General features: G+C 53.0%; 1 protein-coding gene across 1 annotated transcript; it reads left to right on the top strand.

Annotated features, from left to right (window-relative positions):
• The first annotated feature begins 12,384 nt into the window (after positions 1-12,384).
• LOC101406817 (keratin, type I cytoskeletal 14) lies at positions 12,385-16,817 on the top strand. Its single transcript, XM_004434491.2, has 8 exons — positions 12,385-12,958; positions 14,210-14,292; positions 14,856-15,012; positions 15,177-15,338; positions 15,432-15,557; positions 15,652-15,872; positions 15,955-16,001; positions 16,569-16,817. Exons 1-8 carry the CDS (start codon positions 12,416-12,418, stop codon positions 16,664-16,666), a joined length of 1,437 nt encoding a protein of 478 aa, XP_004434548.1. The 5' UTR covers positions 12,385-12,415; the 3' UTR covers positions 16,667-16,817.

The following is a 16,817-nucleotide window of genomic DNA, read 5'->3' as shown; positions in this document are numbered from 1 at the left end:
GTGAACCCTGGGCTGCTAAAGTGAAGCACGCAAACCGAACCCCTATGCCACCGGCTCGGCCCCTGACTCCATTTCTGACTTGGCTCCCTGTGAACCCATTGCTGGGGTCCAAAGGTCCCTTTCTTTCCTATATCATAGGATTGTTACACATAAAACAGATATGTTTGGTTCCAGCTTTTATCTGCCGTATGAATAGTGTGACAACATCAATAGAAATATAAAAAATAAAAACATTCGTCCATTCTTCTGTCCCTAGGGATTTTATTCTCCCAGGCTCCTCTCTGGCCTCATCATGTGTGACTACACAACAAAGATGATTTTCAAATATTTAAGGGGCTTCATTATTAAATGAATAAGTTCATAGTAATAAAAGACTAATCTAAAAGGACATATGTGCAAGGATATTTATGACTTATTATTCATAGTGACTGAAAATGGTAAACGAAGTGACTACCATTGGTAGTGCAGAGTTGAGTAATTAATGTCCCCTCATACTATGGAATAGTAAGCAGCCATCACAAGCAGTAAACTGGAGCTATGTCAGATGACAAGAGATTCCTCAATGTGTCGAGGAAAGGGAAATGCACGATGCAGAAAAGCACATGTAGTATATTGATCTCACTGGTGTGAATAAACCAAAACCAGACCCCCATTTATGTAAATGCATTTGCGTGTGTGTATATAATGATCTGAGCATCAAAAATATGAAAGGGTAGCTGTGAAGTTATTAGCATGGATTACCTTGGGGGTAGGGTGGGATGCGGATGTGGGGGGAGGGGAAATAGAGGGGAAGAGGGGATCCTAGAAAAACAAAAAACGAAAAAAAGAGTGGACACATTTTTATACACATACATAAAATTGTGTATTGTGTACACGAACAAAGAAAATAAGTCAAAATTGTAAAAACCAAAGAATCAGTTACTTTGCTGAGTACCACATCAAATTCCTGTTAAAAACAGATTGCACACCCTAATAGCCTGGACTGTCAGTTTTATAGTGCTATATAATAGATTTTTTTTTAGCATCTTAATAATAATTTTTAAGTGTACAGTTCAGTAGTGTTAAATATATTCACATTGTTGTGCAACAGATCTCTAGAACTTTTTCTTCTTGAGACATTGAACCTCTGTAGCCAATAACACTAATTCTGTCTTCATCCTCCCCCCAGGCCTTGGTACTAACTCTCTACTTCCTGTCTCTGTGATTTTGACAACCATGGGTGCTTCTTATAAGTGGAATCATACAGTATTTCTCCTTTTTGTGACCGGTTTATTTCTCTTAGCATAATGTCCTCAAGGTTCATCCACATTGTAGTGTGTGACGGTAAACAATAGATTTTTAAGTCACTTTGTATTTAGATGATATTGTGACTATACACATTAAGAGTGATAACCAAAAGAAAAACAATGAACTAAAGTAAGATCATGGCCCCTTGCGGAAGGTTATGTGGAATAGTGGAAGGAGACAAGAGGCCAACCCAGGGTGAACTTTGAGCGTGACTTCGGGTGGGTCCCTTCATCTCTCTGAGTCTTGGTTTCCTCTTCTGTAAATTTAGGGTATTGGTATCTACCTGATGGAGTTCATGTGAGGATTAAAGGAGATAAAAGCCGGACAAAGTACACAGTAGACACCCAGTAAATGTTTGCTAGCTCCTTCCTTCTCCCTCTGACGGTTTTCAAAGCAGCCTGATCTCTTACTACCTTATTTGGTTCTTGCAGCAAAGCTGGGGATGGCAGCTGTGTCCCGCCTGCTCAGGCTGAGCTGGAGCAAACCCCTCCTCCCCTCGCGCTCTCTGCCAAGACTCTTGCTATCTCCCCATACTGCCCTCATCCCATTTTACAGGTGAGGAAACTGAGGCTCAGGGAGGCTGAGTGACTTGCCCAAGGGTGCATGACTGGTAGGTGGGGTGTCAGAACGGGCCCCCCTCATGCCACTTTCGTGTAGCTCTTCCAGGTGAGCGGACTGCTGGCCTCGTTTGGCTTGATCGGGTTCACAGAGAAGATGAGTTCCTGCAGGAGCTGAGTGAACTCAGCCCACGTCCACTTAGAGGCTGCTCTGGGCCAGGTGTGCTGGGCTTGGGGATGGGCACAGGGTGGGGGCTACAGCGATCAACCAGGAGCCGCCCTGACCTAACACGAGACACTGAATTATAGCATCTACTCAGAGAACGGCACTCTTCTCCTCCTTCTCCTCAAGGTGCCTTGAGTGTGTGCAGGGTGGGCGATGTCCTCGGCAGCCCGGCTTTGGCTGGTGCCTCTCGTACCCCTCTTCCTCCTCTAGGGAAGGCGGTGGGGTATCTACACCATGGAAATGGTAAACACTACGTCGGGGCTTGATTTGTTGTGTTTTGATTGTCTAGACTTCAACATTTTAAGAAAAAATGTTAAAAATAATGCAGATTTAATCTTAAAAGTGTCTCATTCCTGTAGTCATTGCACTGTGGATAGCAAAAAATGTAAGAAAACATCCTTTCAGTATTAGAAATCTGCTATCTGATTCAACAAAGAAGTCACATCATTGATGAATGACTGAAGTTAGGGATGGGTCTTTGTCTCTTCACTTTTATCATACGTCTTAACGTAAACAGAAATTTCAGCTAGCATTCGTGTCAGCAATACACTCGTTTGTCAATTGCAACTATAAGTTGCAAGAGTTTGCTAAAAATCAGTGAATGCATCCCTATAATAATCAATTGACTGTATGCAATTGACAATAAAGAGTACTTATTATTAGTAAACTGAGTGCTACACATCCCTTACATAAGTAAAATTTATGATAAAATTATATATATAATATATATATCCATCCCCCTTGGATAGCTGGCGGTTAAAAATTTACCAGCATACCACTGGCTTATATAGTTAAAACTCAAAAACTCAGGTGCCTCAGTTTGGGTTCCAGAAGCAGACTCTTAGACAAAAATTGAAGTGTAGGCAGTGTTTTGGGCAGTGTCCCATGAAACGTCATTGGGGCTCAGGTAGGTGAGACGGGAAGGGAAGGATGCTGATGGGGGTTTGTGATCAAGCTTGTGAACACTGGACACCTGCAACTCAATCCTGCTCGGGAACTCCGCGACAGTGAAGAACATGCATTGCAGAGCTCTTCCCACAGGGCGAGGGAGCCGGGGTATTTGTCCTCCGACCCCATCGGTCGCAGGTGGAGGGCTGCTCTCAGGCTGGGCAGTGGCGCTAACTGCCCAGCACTCTAGCCTGCCCCCAGCACAGGCAGAATGGGCTCTGGCGGCCAGAGAAGGCCCTCTGGGAAAAGTCTCTGGTGCTGACAGTTGGAAGTCTGGCCAAGAGTGCCCAGGAGAAGTGGCCGGAGCTTGGTAGTTACAGGAGGCAGGCCGTGATGATGCTGCCAGGGGTAGGGGACCTGGCTTTATGGAGCACCTTGGCACCTTTGGGACACCTGCACATTCAGTGGCAGCTGGGAGGGGCTCAGCCCTTGGGGACTGAGGCCCAGGGAGCTTCCTTGCCTTCACCTGTCTGAGTCTGTAACATGGATACACTAACACCTTCCCCAAAGGTGTTGTTAGCATTAAATGGGAACACTGGTGGCAGTGCCTAGCGCAGAGCCTCACAGAGCTGGGCTCAGTGAACTGAAGCTCTTAGTGTCCTTCAGATTCTACGAAGACACATTCTTTTCAGACCTCAGACCTTAGAAGATGTTTGTCTCTCTTGACAGTCAGATGTGCCTCCTTCTCAGTGAGAGTTTCATATTCCATCATGTTTCCCTTTTTGTCTTGGCTGCCAGGAAACCCAGGGCTAGATGTCAGGTATAGCAGCCTCTTCCCTATAGTTAGTGCCTCCACCATTTTGCAGTAGACACACATTGGGGTGACCGCTTAGTTCACAAAGGTTGGCGCCAAATCCGTGCCCCCTCTTCTTTTGATACTAGGCTCTTCTTCCTTGGTCACGGTGGGGGGCTGTGTGCGTGCTGGGTTGGTCATATAGGATTTTGGCCACCGGCCACATCAGACCACACAGAAGCCTTCCCTGGGGATTTCCACATTCGAGCTGATTCTCTCTGACCACGAGGCTGAAGGATGAGTTCAGAGCTGCCTTCAGCCTGGTTCTAGCCTTGCGAGGAAGCCAGGAGGCAGAGCAAGGCTGAGGGGGCGTGTATGTGTGTGTGAGAAAGGGAGAGAGAGTGTGTGTGTGGGAAATCAGTGAATTGCCTCTTTTTGAAACTAATTCAAGTTGGGTTTCTGTTGCTTGCACCCAAAATGTGTTCACCAATATACCCTATTACTGAAATCTTGATTTATTTCTCTTTGACTCTTGCTGGATAATTTTAGTCTTATTATACATGTGTTTTTTTTTATTATGCATGTGTTTTTTTTGTTTTTTCACTTTTCAAAAGAGCCCAAGCCCCCTCTTTTGAAGTGAGTGACATAGAAATGGGGTGTGCGTGTGTGTGTGTGCAGATGCTATTCCCACTGCACAGATGGCCAGGGCTGAGAGGAGAAGGACCAGGCCCTGGGTGATGCTGAGTGACCGGTGGGGCTTCCCCCGCCTCAGGCCTCAATGGAACACCTGAGCCGCTGCTTCCTCATCCCTCACTCCCAGGCGGGGGGGAGGCAGTGCTGTGCTTCCATCCTCAGCTGTGGGCCCCACGGGCAGCTCCCATGCCTTCTCCCTCTACACCCAAACCCTCCTGCTGACTCTTCCTCAGCTGGGCCTCCGGGCCTGCCAGTTCCCATCGACTCCACCCCGGCCAGGCCCTCACGGATGCACCAGCTCATCGCCTCGGCCCGCTGGCCTCAGCAGCTCCCCTGCGGCCTCCCTCCTCCTGTCACTCCAACGCTCCGGCACCAGCCTAGACTCCTCTTTGTTCTTTGTCTCTGTCTTTTGATTTCTGTTCTCCATTTGGGCTCACCCCCTGCCCCCGACTTGTCAAACTCTAGGGCTTAATTTAAGGGAATTTTTACCAAACGTTTACTCTGTGCCAAGCACCACGCTGGCCATTTGCCACTAATTATCTCCTCCTCTTAATAATCCTGTGAGGCAGGAACTGTTCCTATGCCCATTTGATAGGGAACAGGCTCGGAGGGCTGCAGCGACTTTTCCAAGGTCACGTGGCTGGTCAGTGGGGGAGCCCAGACTGGAACCCCAGTCTGATGGACTGGGAGGCCCTGCGCTTTGGGGTGTCTCTGCGCTCCAACCTCTGACTGGTGGAAACCACTCCTTTTCTTTCCCCCCGCAAGGCTGGAACTCCCCAGGGATACCTTTCCCCTCTTTCCCTCTCCCTCTGTCCTGCTGGCCCTGTAGCTCAGGGCTCCTGACGCAGCCATTTGACTCCAGGTGCTGACTCCCCTGGGACTCACCGATGCACCTCACCGTGCTGGAGCTCTTGCAGCCACGCCCCTGCCTGGGAATGCCCTCTCCCCACTCCACCCACCTGGGGCTCTTCCTTCTTTCAAAACCTGAGTAAAACACACCCTTTCCAAGAAGCTTTCCATGTGCTACCCACCCCACCTGGCGGCTCCTCGGCTCCCAGCTCCCCTCAGCCCATGGAGCAGAGAAAGCTCTATGCTCATTTGCCCTCCCCCATCAGACTGGACATCCCTGAGGGTGGGGGCTGCGTCTCCCCATCAGCCCTGGGTATTGGCAGTAAATTAATATGTTGAGCACCTACTATTTGAGAGACACTTTGTGGCCCCCTAAGGCACTGGGGTAAGCCATAATGGGGGCAGGCACAGGTCATAGAGGCAGTGGGAGGGCCGAGAAGGGGAAAGCCAGGTGATCTGAGGTGATGGGGTGGGACTCCCCCCCCATTCCTGGGAGAGCAGTGAGCTGAGCCAACACCACCCCTACCTGCAGAATGACAAGGCTACATCTTCCTTTCTAGGTTTCCCTTTTCTGCTCCCTTTCCCAAAATACATTCCACACGGAAAGCCAGAGTAGTTTTTGTAAAACACTCCCCCGCTTAGAACCCTTCAGAGCTCCCCTGTCATCAGGATAAAGTCCGAGCTCCTCAGCACGGACTTCATCACGTGGCCTCTGCTTTTGGTTCCATCAGGCAGATCCAGCCTTCAGCTCGCGCTCCAGCAATGCTTAAGTGCTTGCACCTGCCGTCAGACCAGTGTTCCACACCTCTGCGTCTTTGCTCAGGTGCTTCCCTGAGCAAATGGGATGTCCTTCCTCACTTCCTTTGCTTGCGTAGCACCTACTTGTTGTCAAGGTTCAGCTCAGTTAAGAACTCCTCTAGGATGCTTGCCCATCCTGGGATGGGTGGGATGACAGCCCTTTTTCTGTGTTCCACCCATCCTTCACCCACCTCCCCACCCACCATCCATCCTCCTTCCATTCTCCTCTCTATTTATCTATCCATTATCCTTCCTTCCATCCATCCATTCATCCATCCACCTGCTCACCTGCCCATCCATCTATCCATCCATCCGTCCATCCATCCATCCATCCATCCATCCATCCATCCATCCATCCATCCATCCTTCCATCCATCCATCCATCCTTCCACATTCCCTTACCATCTTCCCTTTCCTCGCTTTCTCCCTTCCTCCCTCCCTCGCCTTCCCTCCCTCTCTTTTGTCCACCTTTCACTGATCATCTACTTTATGCCTCATGGTCTGCAGAAATCATATCTTAAATCTTTGTGGTGAACTGAGTCTCGGCCTTAAAGACCATGAGGGATTTGGGCAGGAAGAGAAGACAGGAGCGGAAATTTAGGCAGAGCTGGGAGATGGGTGGGGACGTAGGGGTCAGCGAGGAGACTGGGCTGTTGGAGGTGGAGCTCAGTTTGCAGTGGGTATCATGGGTAATTGGCTGGAGAACTGCGGCCTCACTTTCTCTGAGAGGGAGCCAATAGAGGGCATCTGTTGCTGGCACTTGGTCACCTAACCGTCCATGTTCTTGAAACTCCAAATGTGATCCTGAGGAGCAGGCACAGCTCTTTTCACCCCACCTATTCTCAGACTGCCTAGCTCAGACTCCTGGGTGACACTCGATAAACATTCTTCACTTTCAAAGCAGGCTTTGCTGTGTGACTTTGGACATGACCCTTCCCCTTTCTGGGCCTCAGTTTCCCCATCAGTAAGGTTAAGAGGCTAGTCTAGAAAACCTCTGAGGCCTTTTTTGGCTCTGACTTTTGGGGACCCTCTAGCAAGAAGGGGGGGCTCTGTCACTGGAAAGTGAGGCTTGCAGCCAGGCAGAGCTGGAGTTGAATCCTGCTGAGCAGCCTCCTTGCTGTGGACCTGGGGAATTCCTCGACCTCTGAACCTCTTGCATCTGTAATATGGGGTAGTCACTCTCTGTTCTGTCAGCTTTAGCAGCTGGCAGGCTCAGACAAGGCCACGGACACTGAAACACTTGGCTCAGCTCATCTGTTGTGTCAGTCCAGGCTCTCACAAGGCCCAGATGGGCAAGCTGGCCTGGGAAACCAGCGGCTGGCAGAGCTTTCTAGGGGAAAGGGGACCCGGGCCTTGAGGAGGTGCTCCAGGCTCCCGATTGCCTCTTGTGCCTGCAGTCTTGCCTGCCAGCCTGTTCCTGGCCCCTGTGCTAGCCCTGACTTTCTGGTGGCAGAGGCCGAGTTCAAGGTTAGTTCAGGCCCTAGCCTGTCATTCTTAGAAGTGACAGCCCTCAGCTCTAGGAGACTTTACCCTCGCTACACACAGGTGGCTGGGACATGGTGGGGAGAGGAATGGGCAAAGTGAAGGGGCTGGGCACAGGAGGGTGGGGGGGAGGGTGCCAGAGAAGGAAGGGCAGGGAATACAGGATTCTACCAGGAGGAGAGGAGAAGCCCAGAGGAGAGCAGCAGACCCTGGGGGTCTAATAATCACAAAGAGGGCTCTAACTGGTCACCTGACCACATAGCTCTCTGGGCTTCAGACTTCCTACCTGTGACATTAGGAGGACACTGACTGTCCCCTCCTTTCCCCCAGGGTTGGTGGGGGCCTAGGAAAAGACTCTAGGCATCAATGATTAGAGAAGCACTTCCCTCTTCAAGGGAAGCCACCATGGGAGTGTCTAAGGGTACAGAGAGGGTTTGAGGAGGCCCAGTCTGGCTTTGGGGCTGGACGAGAGAAGAGGAAAGCGTTCTTTCTTGGGTCTGGACTCCCTTCACCAAAGTGTCTCCTAAAAGCTACAGTCCCTCAAGGAGTCTGGGGCAAATGAGGTTCTCGAGCCCAGTGGCCATCAAGAGCTCTTTCCCTTCACTGAAGGATATGAAAACTAGTGGGTGAAAGTTTAAGGAGAAATAAGATAGTTGCATAGACTTAAGGTATCTTCCTCAAGGTATTTATTAATTTCAACGGGAAAAGTAGTAAATCATAGTGGAGAAATCCTTAAACACCACTGTAGCCCATGGACAAGGGTAACGTCCCCAGCAATAAGACACATCAACACGTCTTATATACCTGAGATGATGCGCTGAGAAGGAAACAACATCATTTCCGTGTTTTGCTTGCCAAAATGCATAACCTCAATCTGATGATGGGAAAATATCAGAAAAACCCAAACTGAGGGATAGTCTACAAAATAACTGATCAGTGCTCTTCAAAAGTGTCAAGGTCACAAAAGACAAGGAAAGACTGAGGAGCTGTCACAGGCTGGAGGAGACTAAGGAGACATGACAACTCATGGAGTATGGAATCCTGGATTGGAGCCTGCAACAGAAAAGAGACAATAGTGGAAAAACTGGTAAAATTCAAATAAAGTCTGTAGTTAATTAATAGTATTGGGTTCAATGTCAATTTATTGGTTTTGATCATTGTACAATGTTTATGTTATAGGATCATACTAGGGGAAGCTGGGGGAGGGGTGCACATGAACTCTGTTCTATTTTGCAACTTTTTCCTGAAAGTCTAAAATTATTTCAAAGTTAAAAAAAGAAGCTCTCTCCCAGAGCAGTTGTCTATATGTGAAGGAGCCAGAGAAATTGGGAGGTGGGAAGTGTGGGCTGACGCCCGAGAATTCTGTGCCTCCCTGCTGCCCACCCCCCAGCACCTTTACATGTTGAGCTAAAAGCTGCTCCCAGAAGCCTTCCAGATTGGCCCTGCCTGCATCTGCTCATAACCATCTCCCACCAAGTTTTCACCATCGTCACTGCAACATGGATAGCTCCTGGTCTGTTATATGGTGTAGTGGGTGGAACAGTGTCACCCGCAAATCATGTCCACCAGAACCTCAGAATGTGATCTTATTTGGAAATAGGGTCTTTGCAGACGTAATTATGGTAAGAATTGAGATGAGATCATACTGGATTAGGGTGGGCACTAAATCCAGTGAATGTCCCTATAAGAGACAGAAAAGGACACGTAGAGACACACAGAGATGAAGGCCATGTGAAGACAGAGGCAGAGACGGGAGCGAGGCAGCTACAAACCCAGGAACACCTGGAGCCTCCAGAAGCTGGAAGAGGCAGGGAAGGATTCTCCCCTGGAGCCTTCAGAGGGAGTGTGGCCCTGCTGGCACCTGGATTTGGGACTTCTGGCCTCCAGAACTGGGAGAGAATAACTTTCTGTTTTAATCCACCAGGTTTGTGGTAATTTGTTATGGCCGTCCCAGGAAACCAATACATATGGACTGCACTTTTCTCAGGTCTGTTGATATCTTAAGTAATTTTGATGTGTATCCTCTCTTTCCTCTCCTTCTGGGGGCTTCCTAAGGGCAGGGACAATCTCCTCCATTAGACTGGGCTCGAGGGTAGGGGCTGTGCCTCCTTCCACAGACTGGGCTGTCCTGAGGTCCCCTCCTTCCTTAGGATCCTCTCCCCTAGCGTCCCCACCCTCCTCAGCACACAATGCGGGCTCTGTGGGGGCTTCCTGACCCTGCCGCTTCACCTGTTTGGATTGGCATCCGTACCCCCCACAGGCTGGTGTGGGGAGACTCACCGACCACAAGAGACGCCGCCCCGGGGCTCCTCCTTTACCCCCTCCCTCCTGGGGCAGCTGGAGCGAGGAGCAAGTAATGGTGCCCACACAAAGCCTGCCAGGAGTCCTGAGGTGGGGAGTACTCCAGGCACCAACAGACAACCCCCCCATCCCGTTAACCCTTGCTGCCCCAGAAAGCTGCCTCTCCTCAAAATGTTATAAGCACCAGTCTGGGCTGTTTGCTCCTAGTTCCATGTCTGCAGGGTGAAGGGGGGTTGGTTTCGAGATCTGAGCCAGGCTTCTAAGCCTGGGTTGGGGGAGAAGATCAGACGTGTATTCCATGCTGGGTTCCAGGGTCCGTAGGGGCAGCGAGGGCTGGCAAAGGCCTCTTCTTGGATTGTGTGCATGCATTTATGTCATCGGTTCCCTACCCTCTTGATCTTTTAGATTCCCCTTGGAGGGGGCAAGGAGGGATCCTCTTTCGAGGTTCCACTGAATCAGGTGGGGGGAAGGAGAGCTTTTTCTGTGCTCCAGGAACTTTATCCGAGGTTCCCTGTAGTGCAGGGAGGCGGCGTGGTGGGCGGCGCAGAGGGGCTGCTATCGGGCTGTGCACCCACTCCTGCTCCGGGGTCCTTCTGGATGCTGCATTTTTCTCTGGCGAGCAGCCCCCACCCCACGCCCCCCAGCGGACAGCAACATGCCTCCTGACAAACGCGTCTGTCCCTCAGCGAAAATCCCTGCTGCCTCTCGCTGGGGAAAATTGTAGGGCTGGGCCGGGGTGGGGGCCCATCCTCTGGAAGAAGATTAGGAGTGTCTGTCAGTGGTGGATGGGGCGGGGTGGGGCAGAGCCCTTGGTTACTCACATCCTTGCCAGTGTTCCGCGTGGCAGATTTGGGGAGCCCACAGCCTCAAGTGTCTGTCTCAGCATTGTCTTCTGGGCTCCTAAGCCCCCCAGGTGGGGGCGGCTCCCTCACTTCTGCTTTGCTGGCAGTTGGGGTGGGGGGAGAGGGAGGCTCCGCTTCCTTTCTGGAAGCAGTTGATCCTAGGAAGAGCGTTGGAGCCTCCAGCAGGGGCTGTTGGGGCCTGTCTGGGGAGATGGGACGTGTCAGGCAGCCCCAGACACGACCACATTCCTCCCAACATGCCTGCCGGGGTCCGTGGAGCTGAGGGGCTGGCGGGAGGGAGGGGTGTGGCTGGAGAGGGTGCTTTTGGAGGTTGTCTGGGAGATGTGGGATTGCTGAGGTCCCGATACACAAACCTCCAAGGCAGAGCCAAATGGACCCCTGGAAATGTCCCCTGACCCTCGGAGCCTCAGGAGTCAGAGGCCCTCCAGTCCACGCCCAGGTGTCTGCATGCCTGCCACTCCTCTCCCCCACCCCCTGCAAAAAAAATCCCTTGAGCCAGCTCCACAGGGGTTCAGATAAGGGTGCCTGTGCCAACCCCTCCCTCTGGGGCTGCCCTGGGGGCCTGAGAAGATGCCTGGGGCTAGAAGCCAAAAGACCCCTCCAGTCCTGTTCCAGGGTGTTGCTCCATCCCTTTTGGGGCCCAGAGTGGGCTACAACAATGCTAACCAGACTTTGTGCCACACTCAGCTTACAAAACACTTTCACACACACTGCCAACATTGGATTCTCAGAGCTTACTCTGCAGTAGGCAGGGCCGATGGTATTTACTCCCACTTTACAGACGCGCAAACTGAGGCTGACCATGAGGTCAGGGCCTGGGTCTCACAGGAGTGACTGGCAGAGCCAGGACTCAGTCTGACCACACGCTCTTTCCCCACGTCTCTGGTTCTGCCTGTGACGCCACCTGTCCTCGGCCAGACTGAGCAGCCAGTGCCACGGGCCCATCCACAAGTGTGTGGAGGATCTCAGGCTCTGTGCCCAGGGCTAGGGAGAGGTGTCTGTGTTTCCCTTTAATGGGGGTGTCAGGGTGGAAATCTGAGCCCCCTGACTGGCTGGGCATGTTTCAGGGATGTGTCAGGCTCCCTAGCTCAGCCCAGCAGGTCAGACCTCGGAGGCACCAAGACCTTCTTGTCTCTTTTTATAGATGGCAATGCTGAAGGGACATCTCTGTGCCCTGTGTGATCTTGCCGTGCTGGTGTTTCTCCAGCCGGGTGCCGCCTGGAGTGGTGGGCTTCCTCCAAGTGGATGTCAGAGGCCCACCGAGCTAATGGGGAACCAACAGGTCACCAGGTTTATGGTGCGGAGTGGCCTGCTCCCTGCCACCCGGCGGGGCCCAGCATGTGGGCTCCTGAGGGCCGCGGCTCCCAGGGCCCATGGGAAAGTGTAGCCTGCAGGCCCACACCTCCTCTTGTGAATCACGCCTGGCGGGACAAGAAACCAAAAACACCCCAAACAATGAGTTTCCAGTAAAATATGACAGACATGACGAGGCGGAGGAGAGGAGGGATCTGACTGGGAGTTGGCACTGGCCCGTGGGTGATGAAAGCCAAGGGGAATGGAAAATGCCAGGCCCGCCCCCTACTCAGGAGTATAAAGCACCCACATCCTTTGCCAACTTACCTGAGCACCTCTCTCTTCTCTCTGCCGACTCGTTCGCTCACTCACCGTCCTCGGCACCATGACCACCTGCAGCCGCCAGTTCACCTCCTCCAGCTCCCTGAAGGGCTCCTGTGGCATCGGTGGTGGCTCCAGCCGCATTTCCTCCGTCCTGGGCGGAGGGTCCTACCGGGCCCCCAGCGCCTATGGAGGGGGCCTGTCAGTCTCCACTCGCTACTCCTCCGGGGGGGCCTGCGGGCTGGGGGGCGGCTATGGCGGCGGCTTCAGCAGCAGCAGCAGCTTTGGTGGGGCCCTGGGTAGCAGCTACGGCGGAGGATATGGTGGTGGCCTTGGTGCTGGCCTTGGTGGTGGCTTTGGTGGTGGCATTGGTGGTGGCTTCGGTGGTGGCTTCGGTGGTGGTGATGGGCTCCTGGTGGGCAGTGAGAAGGTGACCATGCAGAACCTCAACGACCGCCTGGCCTCCTACCTGGACAAGGTGCGCGCCCTGGAGGAGGCCAACGCCGACCTGGAGGTGAAGATCCGCGACTGGTACCAGAAGCAGAGGCCCGCTGAGATCAAGGACTACAGCCCCTACTTCAAGACCATCGAGGACCTGAGGAACAAGGTGTGTGCACCGGGCAGCAGCAAGTGCCATTCCAGTTACCTCACTCCGGGAGCAACAGATGCCCCAGGCCACTGGCACCTTTAGATTCCTAGACAGGACAGACTCCAACCCCTGATCCTTTCTTCTGGACGCCCCCAACAGAGCTGGTCAGTGGGAAGATGGCCTCCATTTCCCTGCCTTGCTCATGCCCTCTGGGCTCCAGATCCTTGGACCATGTGAGACCAGGGATTCCTACCCTTACATTTTACAGAGGAAGAAGTTGCAGCTTTGAGAGGTGCTGTGACCTGCCCAAGGTCACACAGCAAATGAATGGCAGAGCCGAGGCTAGAACCCTTGCGCTCCACCTGCCAGTCCAGGAGGCAGCTACCTGTTCTCCAGCACAAGGGAGGGGCGAGGCTGTAACGGGACTAGGCTAGACACCCAAACTGCTCATTAGCTCATTAGTCTGGGCTGTGGCAGCTGCCGCCCATGAGCCCTGGCACCGGCTGGCCCATCCCATAGCTAGGCGGGCACAGAAAACCCACAGAGACGATCAGTGGCGGCCCACCTTATGTACCCTGGATGGGAGGGAGCCTGGGGGGCTTGTGTCATCTGTGGCCCCTGCTCCCCACTCCCACATCAGCTTGGGAGCCCTCCCTGCTGATCCTGCTTCCCTTGGTATCCGGCTCTGACGCCTTGCATGGATTAGGGAAATTAGATGACTAGGGAGGGGACTCTAGCCAAGCTCAGGGTTCACTGGATCTTCTTTTTCTTCAGCTTCCTATTTTCTAAGCCCCTGTGCCAGCTAGGTCTCATCTTTTGGGAAAGCCCCACCTGAGGTCCCATGCTCTGCAGGCTTGAAAGGGAATGTACGTGCCTGCAGAGGACTGGCAGGTCTGGCTTGTGCAGAGAGGGGGATTCAGATCAGGAAGGGGGTCTAGGGAGCCTTAGGTCACTCCCCTCGTCTGTAGGAAGGGAACCTGAGGCCCTGAGGCTCGTCTCAGGTCTTGTGGCAAGTCATTGGTAGAACCAGCACAAGAACTCAAGGACTTTTGATTCTAAGGTCAGGGCTCTTTCTACCCCCTCCGCTGACCACGAGACAGCAAAGCCCTGAGGCAAAGCTGGACCACTGGGGGTTATCTTTTAGGTTGCTGTGGTGAAGGCTTCTGGAGAGAAGAGGGACTCATGAACGCAAAGGCCTAATGCAGGCTGCAGTGAAGTCTGGCTAGTGATGCCCATTTGACCAATGACCTGTGCCCTTTCCATCTGCAGATCCTCACCGCCACCGTGGACAATGCTAATGTTGTCCTGCAGATTGACAATGCCCGCCTGGCTGCTGATGACTTCCGCACCAAGTGAGTTTGCAGTGGTGGCCCAGAACATCCAGTCTCCCCTGGGTGGGGCATTTTTGGAGCAGCATTCCCTAAACAGAGCTGATGAGTGCCAGCATGGCCACGTGAAAACCCCTTGGGGTGCTTGTAAATGTACAAGATTCTTGGGCCCCACCCTTGGAGTTCTGATCCAGTTATTTTTAACAGGCTACCTGGGTGATTCTGATCCACAGCCAGGTTTGGGAGCCATTGCTTTAGGGAGAGGCGCTCCCCACTTCCCCACCTGCCCCTGAAGTGCAGGAGGTAGTCATATCTGGAGGCCTTGTGTGCTATTGGTTGGCTGAAGCTAGAAGCATCTTCCCTCCCTGAATTCTGCAGCATGATGAACTGCCTTATTCCCTGCACCCCAGGGATGTTCAGGTCTGAGCAATCAATGGGCACCATGTCCAACCATGCCATTTTCAAGATTGGCTCCCTCAGCTACCCACAGGGTGCCAGCTATGGGAAGAAGCTGCAGGGGGAAGAGAACAAAGCCTTCAGTGTGGCCAGGATGGGTGTCTCACTCCTTTTCTCTCCGGTCATTGCAGGTATGAGACGGAGCTGAACCTGCGTTTGAGCGTGGAGGCCGACATCAACGGCCTGCGCAGGGTGCTGGACGAGCTGACCCTGGCCAGGACCGACCTGGAGATGCAGATCGAGAGCCTGAAGGAGGAGCTGGCCTACCTGAGGAAGAACCACGAGGAGGTGAGAGCTAAATGGAAAGGCCAGCTTGGAAGATTAGCGGGGATAGAAGAGATGGAACTGAGATGGTGGAGAGACCGTTCAGGCCAGGAATACCCCTGATTAGGGAATCCCAATCAGCTGCCATAGTGAGGCTCCTGACTGTGGACTCTTCTTTGGTTGCACAGGAGATGAACAGCCTGAGAGGCCAGGTGGGCGGAGACGTCAACGTGGAGATGGACGCCGCCCCCGGCGTGGACCTGAGCCGCATCCTGAACGAGATGCGCGACCAGTACGAGAAGATAGCAGAGAAGAACCGCAAGGACGCCGAGGACTGGTTCTTCAGCAAGGTGGGTGTCATTCGGGGTGTCACCAGGTGGAGGGGACCCAGGAGACCTACCTCCCAGGAACTTCCAGTGTGAATGATGTTTTCTTTTCTGCAGACAGAGGAGCTGAACCGCGAGGTGGCCACCAACAGCGAGCTGGTGCAGAGCGGCAAGAGCGAGATCTCAGAGCTCCGGCGCACTGTGCAGAACCTGGAGATCGAGCTGCAGTCCCAGCTCAGCATGGTAGGGGCACGGCCAGGCCTGGGGTGTGCCCAGGACTACAAGGGAGGGAATGACCACTTGCATTGGTCCCTGATCCCCTTTTCCTCCATCACAGAAAGCATCCCTGGAGAACAGCCTGGAGGAGACCAAAGGCCGCTACTGCATGCAGCTGGCCCAGATCCAAGAACTGATCAGCAGTGTGGAGGAACAGCTGGCTCAGCTGCGCTGCGAGATGGAGCAGCAGAACCAGGAGTACAAGATCCTGCTGGACGTGAAGACACGGCTGGAGCAGGAGATCGCCACCTACCGCCGCCTGCTGGAGGGCGAGGACGCACAGTGAGTGTCCTGCCCTATCCCCCCACTATTCACTCACTGTCCCCTATGTGTTTAATGATCTTGCCCCTTTCTGTCTTCACAGCCTCTCCTCCTCACAGTTCTCCTCTGGCTCTCAGTCATCCAGAGATGGTAAGACCTTCCTCCTCATCAAGCCTGGACTCAGGACCACCCTCTGTTTCCGAGCAGGTCTAGGGAGTTGGAGAGGGGCTTCTGGAAGGGTTGAGCTAGAGTTTTCTCACCCAAGATCCCTTATAAATATCTTTCGGTGGAAGAAGCCATTTTCTAAACCCTCCTTAGGACTAGGAGCTGGTGGCCTCCACCTTTTACTTCTGTTGCCCGGTGTCTGTGGCAGACCCCACGGTTCTGGAGGTCAGAACCATGGACAGAGCCTCACAAGGCTATTCCCACCAAGACGGTCCATTTGGGTCAATCTGCAATGAACCAGTCCAGTCTGAGTTCTTAGGAGGCTCTAGTCTGAGGACACAGACTCTGCCTCTGACCTTAGGGAGCCCTAGTCTGAAGGAATGTGCTGATGGTATCAGTGCTGGGGAAAGAGCAGGGAGGGAAGTGACCATCAGGTGAGAGGGCAGTAGGAAGACAGTTCATTTAAGTTGTCTCAACAACTTGGCCTCCCCAGTCCTGATTTCTCCATTGCCTGTCCACTTCTGGTAACACCCTCTCTCCTCTTTTCCTCAGTGACCTCCTCCAGCCGTCAGATCCGCACCAAGATCATGGACGTGCACGATGGCAAGGTGGTGTCCACCCACGAGCAAGTCCTTCGCACCAAGAACTAAGACTGCTCAGCACTGTTCAGGCCTAGGAGGCCCCCCGCGTGGACACAGATCTCACTAGGGGATCCCCTCTCCCATCCCCCAAGCACTTCATACCTGAACACTGCCTCACCCTTGCCCCCTCCTGGCAATCAATAAAGCTTCATTATCTGAG

The sequence above is a fragment of the Ceratotherium simum genome, chromosome 16, assembly GCF_057802395.1.
Source record: "Ceratotherium simum simum isolate JZ-2026a chromosome 16, ASM5780239v1, whole genome shotgun sequence".
NCBI classification, from domain to species: Eukaryota; Metazoa; Chordata; class Mammalia; order Perissodactyla; family Rhinocerotidae; genus Ceratotherium; species Ceratotherium simum.
The sequence above is the reverse complement of the archived record's forward strand: the minus strand, read 5'-3'. Positions and strand labels throughout refer to the sequence as shown.